This window comes from Nicotiana tabacum, chromosome 10 (genome assembly GCF_000715075.1).
Source record: "Nicotiana tabacum cultivar K326 chromosome 10, ASM71507v2, whole genome shotgun sequence".
In the NCBI taxonomy this organism is placed as follows: domain Eukaryota; kingdom Viridiplantae; phylum Streptophyta; class Magnoliopsida; order Solanales; family Solanaceae; genus Nicotiana; species Nicotiana tabacum.
This window is the reverse complement of record NC_134089.1, coordinates 72,215,765-72,224,054: the sequence shown is the minus strand read 5'-3', so window position 1 is coordinate 72,224,054 and position 8,290 is coordinate 72,215,765. Positions and strand designations below refer to the sequence as shown.

Below are 8,290 nucleotides of genomic sequence, written 5' to 3'. Positions count from 1 at the left end.
GGTCTGTTAGTGAGGGAAGATTAATTAAATGGCTGACTAAATTATTTAAATCCTCTCTTTCACCATTTAATAAAAGGTCAAATTTATTAGTAGTTGAAAGAGTTGACGTGGCTCCTTTATTAAGTAAAACAGTTGGTGTGGAGTCATTAGTAAGAATATTATGTTGTGGCGGATTAAGATTGTTAATTGAAAGATTATTAAACAAAAGCTTGTTAGGGGTGTTAATAATATCTTTTGGCTTCACCTGCTTACCTGGTAATTGAGAAGCTGAAGAAGTAACGTCTGTGATGGCAGTTGATTTCATTGAAGTTTTCTTAGGAAACCGTACAATCTTCCATTCGTCATTAGTAGACTAAGTGTATGGAGTGGTAATTGTAGTGGAATTTGTGGGGGGCGGTATAAGAACATATCCTCTGATTATGGCAAAGTCGACCACACTTAATACAAAGCATGTTTGAACCTTCATATAGGATAGTTTGGTTATGGCTACCTATAAAAAGATGATGTTTTAACGGTTGATCCAGTGGTACCTCCACACATAAGCGTGCATATCTGCCTCTTGTTGTTGTGGAGGTGCAAACATCAACTGTAAGAAATTTACTAATTTTATTTCCCAGTTTTTGCAGTAGTTGAACATTGTAAAATTCAATTGGTAATTCCGGCAGACGTAACCAGATTGTGAGGATGTTATTTTTGTTTCAGAAGCCATAAATTTTGGCTCCCATTGTCGGACGTATAGAAAATGGTTCAAGATGAACCAAGGTCCATCATGCAAAGCATGAATTTTGTTTTCCTCCTTCTGGAATTTGAGAAGGAAAGAAGTCAGATCCTAAATCGATTAAAGGAAAGTTTTCAGCAGGTTTCCATTGGGCATAAATTTTTGGTCGAAGAAGTTGGTATTCAACCTTTCGACCAAAAACTTTGACATTAACAGCATGTTTTCATGGTGCATAAAGCCTTGTTTTCTCTTCAAGTGTTAATGGGATGAAGTTGGAAGGATCAGTAGGGGCCTCTGTTTCTTCAAGGATAGCTGAACTAGGTTTAATGGAGGAGATGGTGTTTGTATGGGAAGATATGCTATCATGGAAAAGGAGTGCATGAAGGTAGGATTTGGCAGTGCAATCTCCTGGTTGTGTTTGGGTAACAGGGGAATCGATATTCATGGTAGTATCTGTAGTAATGTCCGGTGGCTTAGGTGGTATTGAAGATGAAGGTGCATCTAATGTTATACATGTACATCACACAATGTTATACCATAGGTGGTATAGTTTAGAGTTCATAGTAGTGAGTTTTTTCTCCTTTCCTATCTAATGTTATACATGTACATCACACAATGCCACAATCAGTAATAAAATTTTTACCATAGCAAGTATAAAACAGAGGCAAATTAATACCAAACATCAAACACTAGTAAACTATAGTAGTCCAACTAAACATCTGCCAAATAAAAACTTAATACCAGTGACAGTTAACAAATACCGCTGATAATAGGCTATATAGTTGTTATTTACACCATAGTTGCACATGCTTTGTTGTTGTTTTATAATTAAGTTGATAATAAAATGCTTTAATTAATGCTATTTGGTTTCACAGGGGATATAAGATGTGAGGAAGCAACATGAAGTGTTTAGAGTCAATAACGTGAAGAAAACACCCACTCAAGAAGTACCCAAACACAAAAGACCAAAAAGACAAGGAATGAGGAGACAAAAAGGCCCAGCACACTCACCGCGGTTGCCACCGCGGTCCGCACTACGGTTGGAGTCAGTGTTCTCCGCGGTCAGCGCCGCGGCCACGGCAGCATGTTCACAGCCCAGAAATTTAAGGGGCCAAAGTGTCAATTCGGAAAAACTTTTGTAAAACCCTTATAAGATGTAGGAAACTCGCCCAAGAGAAAAGAGGGCTTATTTTGAGATTATTTTTGCAAGAAGAACAAGTGTGAGAGATCACCCAAAATATCATAGTTCTTATTCTCTTCTATTTTCCTTGCAATTTTCCACTATGAATATTTTCGTAGTTTATTCTTACGTTGTCATGAGTAACTAAATACTTTAATCTAAAGTTTTTGTGAAATTCGTTGGGGATGACTTGGTTGTTATATTAATATAGTTTGAATTGGTTGTTAATCTCTATTTGTTCATCTACGTTTTGATTGTGGTTAGTTGAAGGGGCCCTCAATTATCCGTTCCTATTTATTATGTATCTTCTTGAGAGAGAGTGCATATTTAGGTAGTTGTTTGAACAACATCACTCCCGGAGTATAGACGAGAGTCATAACCAAGGGTTTAGTGATTGGATTAGAGATAACAATACCTCGGGTGCAATCTAAAAGAACGCTAATGTGAATCTAGCTAGCGTAGCTTGAGAGAGTGCGTCTAGTAAATTATCATAATTGCTTGAGAGAGATTTATGATAGCCGGAGAGTTTTTGATTGATAGAGACAACAAAGGCATCGCTATAAGAAACGTACAACCAAGGAAATCACCAACGGAGGAAACTATTACCTTAGACCTTATTCCAACTGTTTACACATCAAGCATAGTTAATTTTCAGCTGTTAATTATTTTCAGACTTTAGTTGTTACAAATATCATCAATTGTGAATTATAAAGGTTGGGGAAAATTGATTCTGTGAATTTAGTAAATCAGTCAAAAGTAATTTATAGGTTAATTCCCTGTGGTTCGACTCTGGGAAGAATTACTCAGATTATATTTGCTACATATGTGTGTGTCTTTGTATAAGACATAGTTTGGCGTTATCAAATTTTGGCGTCGTTGCCGGAGAATTAACGGTTTTATCAATTACAATTGAGATAAGTACCAAAATTCTAAGTGTAGTTAGTTTTCTCTATACCTAATCTTTTCATTGAAATTCTAACGTTTGAACTCTAGTGAAAAGGAGGTGTATGCCTAGAAGTTCTTCGAGGACTGGAGAACTGCTAGAAGGACTCTTAGACCCCGAGAAAACATTCAAGGCATTGAACCATGGCAACAAAAGACTTCAACAATCTCAACAATCACACCAACTCGAATTTGACATGGGTGACATAGATAACGTCAACGGAAACGTCAGGAATGAGCTAGCTGACTTAAATGTCAGAAGGGTGGCACCTCTTGTGCCCGAAGCTGCACTTTATGACTGGGCACAGCCCACAACTGATAATCTGGCCACTGCCATAGCTGTGCCCGCAATTCAAGCGGAGACATTCCATATCACCAACAACATGCTGCATCTACTGCAGAATAAAGGACTGTTCTCCGGGTCACACATTGAAGACCCGCAACAACACTTGAAGAATTTTCTGTCAATTTATATGACCCAAATGCAACTCCGAAGGCTATCAAGCTGCTACTGTTTTCATTCTCGGTAACCGGGGAAGCTCAGACTTGGCTAAATTCGCTCCCTATCAACTCTATTACCACCTGGGAGGAATTAGTCAAGCAGTTCCTAAACAAGTTCTATCCGCCTAATAAGACTGCAAAACAGATTGATGACATATTGCAGTATAGGCAGCAAACCTCTGAGTCCTTGCAAGAAACTTGGAAAAGATTTAAAGGGATGTTAGTGAAGTGTCCTCACCATGGCATTCCAGACCAGATGCTCGGCCAGAGATTCTACATGGGGCTAGCTGACAATTTGAAAGCAAATGTGGATGCGTCAGCTGGAGGTGCATTTTTAAGTAAAACATTCACTGAGTGCAAAATCCTTCTCGATAAGATGTCACAAAATTCGGGGTGGATGACTAGAGGTACAACACTGGCACCCATAGTGCATTCAGTTCCTCTTGACCCAAATAATTCGCATGCAGAGAACATGGCCACACTCATGACCCAGATGAGCATATTGACAAAGAAGATTGATGAGATGGGTACAAAACATGTGCACATTGTTGATACAACAAATGGGGGACTGTGTACAGCTTGTATTAATCAGTCTTATGTGTGTTCATGGAGCGGAGAAGGTGAAAATCAAGGGGCAAGGGAAGATATGAATTATGTTAACAACTATGGGGGTCAGAGGCAAGGAACACAACAGTGGAGACCGCAACAAAATCAGCAGTATAGGCCTAATATGCAGCAGTCTGGGGGTATGCACCCTCAAAACCAATTGGTGCCAGTACCATATCAGAAACCACAGGGCTATGCACAGCAAAATCAGCAACAATTGACATACCAACCACCCCCTCAACAGCAAGATAACAACATGGTGGAAATCAGGGGTATGCTTTAGCAACTCATTGGGACAAATAATAAAGTGCAGGAAAAATTGGCAGTGCATGATTCAGCCATAAAGAATATTGAAACGCAGCTGGGTCAGCTGTCCATGGCTTTGAACAACCGTCCTTAGGGAACTTTGCCTGTAGACACAAACATAAACTCCAAGGACCAAAACCCGAATCAGCTGATGGCAGTAAGTTTCCGGAATGGGAGAGATTTAGACAGAGAGCAGGAAATTGCACAAGCCAGCAAGGACACTACACCAGCCACTCCAGTTCAATTAGAGGTAGAGGAACCAACAGAACTTATTGAAGTGGTGGTTGAGTAGAGTCAGGAGGAAAAAGGCAAAGAAAAGATGAATGAGCAAGTTGCAGAACAAGTGGCCCCTCTTGTGCCAGAAAATTCTAACAGAGAGAAGCCAGCAAGCAATGCACAAAGGGTGATACTTGCACCCTTCCCTCAGAGACTGGTCAAATAAAAGAAGGCAGGCCAATATAAGAAGTTCATGGAGATGCTGCATCAAATTCAGTTGAATATTCCTTTGATGGATGCCTTGAGGGAGATGACCGGTTATGCTAAGATGATGAAAGATCTAATGTCACGGAAGTTTGATTTTCAGGATCTATCCACTGTAACTTTGACACAGACCTGCAGCGCACTAGTGACAAAACCGATGGCTCAAAAGATGTCGGACCTAGGTAGCTTCACTATTCCATGCACAATTGGACATTATGCCTTTGCAAAGGCATTGTGTGATTTGGGAGCCAGCATAAATCTGATGTCGCTGGTTGTGTACACCAAGCTGGGCATTGGTAGAGCTAGGCCAACTTCGATACTGCTACAGCTGGCTGACCGCACAGTGAAGAGGCCCACTGGTATTCTTGATGATGTGTTGGTACAAGTGGGGAAATTCGTGTTCCCTGCAGACTTTGTTATCTTGGATTGTCAGGTGGATGAGAAGATACCCCTTATTTTAGGGAGACCATTTTTAGCCACGAGGAGAGCACTGATTGACTGTGAAACTGGGGAATTAAAAATGAGATTGAACGATGAAGAAGTCATATTCAATGTTCAGCAATTTATGAGGAAACCCAGTGAATATGCTAATTTCTCTCTAGTGGAAGCAGTGGATGTAATCCTACAAGAAGATGATATGGCCCTAACTGTAAAAGATCCATTGGAGGCATGTCTAACGAATTTAGAAGAAATGGATGGTGAAGGGTTAGCTGAATGGGTCATGGCACTGGAAGGCCGAGGATTGTGGTCAAGGGAACCTCAGTTCGAGTCCCTTGAGCTAGAAAAAGGGCCACTCCTCCAGCAAAGCCATCAATAGAGGAACCACCCAAGTTGGAACTGAAGCCACTCCCAGATCACCTCAGGTATGTGTTCTTAGGCCCTGATTCGACCTTGCCTGTTATCATATCATCCGGTTTGTTAGATGTCCAGGTAGAACGGCTCGTACAGGTACTGCAGGAAAATAAGACTACCATTGGCTGGACCATGGCATACATAAAGGGTATCGGCCCAGCCTTCTGTATGCATAAGATTCTCCTGGAAGAGGGGCACAAACCTTCCATGGAACACCAGCGAAGGCTGAACCCAAACATGAAAGAGGTTGTAAAGAAAGAAGTAATCAAATGGTTAGATGCGGGAATCATCTTCCCCATCTCTGATAGTAATTGGGTCACCCTTGTCCAACTGTTGTAAAAAATGAGAACAATGAGTTGATCTCAACTCGTATAGTCACAAGGTGGCGTATCTGCATGGATTACAGGAAATTGAACATAGCCACCCGGAAGGACCATTTCCCTCTACCTTTCATTGACCAAATGTTGGACAGGCTGGCTGGGCGATCGCACTTCTGGTTCTTAGATGGATATTCGGGGTACAATCAGATATCAATAGCCCCGAAGATAGAGAGAAAACGTCATTCACCTGTTTGTATGGCATCTTTGCCTTTCGGAGAATGTCTTTTGGGATTTGCAATGCACCCACGACTTTTCAACGGTGCATGTTAGCCATCTTCATAGACATGGTGGAGGATATTATGGAGGTCTTTATGGATGATTTCTCCGTGGTGGGAGATTCATTCGAAGACTGTCTTCACAACTTAAGGAAAGTGCTTAAAAGATGTGTGGAGACAAACTTAGTGCTAAACTAGGAGAAGTGCAATTTTATGGTGCAAGAAAGTATAGTCCTGGGGCATCGAGTGTCCAGTAAAGGAATTGAGGTCGACCATGCTAAGTTGACGTGATTGAGAAGTTACCAACGCCCACTTCAGTCAAGGCGGTGAGAAGTTTTCTTGGACACGCTGGATTCTACCAGTGTTTCATAAAAGATTTTTCCAAAATTGCTAACCCATTATACAAACTCCTTGAAAAGGATCAGCACTTTGTGTTTTCTAATGATTGCAGGTTGGCATTTGAGAAACTGAAGAAGAGATTGATCACTGCACCTATCATTGTTGCACCCAACTGGGAGCACCCATTTGAGCTCATGTGTTATGCCAGCAACTATGTTATAGGAGCAGTCTTGGGGCAGCAAAAAGACAAGTTGATGCACCCGATTTACTACGCAAGCAAAATGCTAAGCGGTACACAGCTCAATTACACAATGACAGAGAAGGAGATGTTGGCGGTGGTGTTTGCGTTTGACAAGTTCCGATCATATCTGATTGGTTCCAAGGTAATTGTATACACTGACCATGCAACACTCAAGTACCTATTTGAGAAAAAAGAGTCTAAGCCGCGCCTGATTTGTTGGGTGCTACTGTTGCAAGAATTCAACCTCGAAATTCGTGACCGTAAGGGCATAGAAAATCAAGTCACTGATCACCTATCGCGACTTGAAGGAGCTGAAAAATCAGTCGAGGTTGAAGAGATCCTGAAAATCTTTCAAGACGAGCAGCTGCTCGCAGCCACTCTTGAGGAAGCGCCATGGTATGCAGATTTTGCAAACTACCTGGCCTGCGGTATTGTTCCCTATGACCTTTCATCTGTCCAAAAGAAAAAGTTTTATCGTGATTGCCGCATGTATTATTGGGACGAGCCTTATTTGTTTAGAATCTGTGTTGATAATATGATCCGGAGGTGTGTCCCCGAGATAGAACAATCTTCTATTTTGCAGGCTTGTCACGCATCAGCATATGGAGGACATTTTGGAGGAGCCAGGACAACTGCGAAAGTGCTAGAGGCCAGGTTCTTTTGGCCAACAGTGTTTAGAGATGCACACCTATGGGTGAAGGGCTGCGACGAATGTTAGCAAACTGGGAACATTTTCCATCGCCACGAGATGCCCATGAACTCGATTTAAGAGGTAGAGGTGTTTGATGTTTGGGGGATTGACTTCATGGGCCCCTTCGTCAGCTCATTTGGCATTAAATGCATACTTGTTGTTGTGGATTACATGTCTAAATGGGTGGAAGATGCAGCGTTGCCCACTAATGATGCAAGAGTGGTGATAGGTTTTGTGAAAAAGAATATATTCACCCGATTTGGGATACCAAGAGCGATCATCAGTGATGGAGGCACTCACTTCTGTAACAGAGCCTTCGAGAAATTGCTTGCAAAGTATGATGTACACCACAAGGTGGCTACCCCTTACCATCCACAAACCAGTGGGCAGGTTGAAGTGTCCAACAAGGAGATAAAAAGTGTACTAACTAAGGCGGTGAATGCCACACGAATTGATTGGGCAAAAAAGCTTGATGACGCACTCTTGGCCTATAGAACTGCGTTCAAAACACCAATAGTTATGTCACCATACAAGTTGGTATTTGGGAAGGCCTGTCACCTGCCTGTGGAGCTAGAACATCGAGCTTGGTGGACACTGAAACAATTGAACATGGATCCCGAAGCAGCTGGACAAAATCGACTGACAGAGTTGCATAAGCTGGAAGAATTTAGATATCAAGCATTTGAAATCATGAGGCTCTACAAGGAAAGAATGAAGAAGATGCATGATAAGCACATTGTGGACAGAAATTTCAAACCCGGTGACAAGGTATTATTGTATAATTTAAGGCTGAGATTGTTTTCGGGTAAGTTAAAGTCCCGATGGTCAGGACCATTTAG

At 41.6% G+C, this 8,290-nt stretch overlaps 1 protein-coding gene across 1 annotated transcript; it reads left to right on the top strand.

The window, feature by feature from the left end:
• The first annotated feature begins 4,722 nt into the window (after positions 1 to 4,722).
• Positions 4,723 to 5,550, top strand: LOC142165170 (uncharacterized). The gene has a single exon (XM_075223784.1). The coding sequence runs from the start codon at positions 4,723 to 4,725 to the stop codon at positions 5,548 to 5,550; it is 828 nt and encodes a 275-aa protein (XP_075079885.1).
• The last annotated feature ends 2,740 nt before the right edge of the window (positions 5,551 to 8,290 follow it).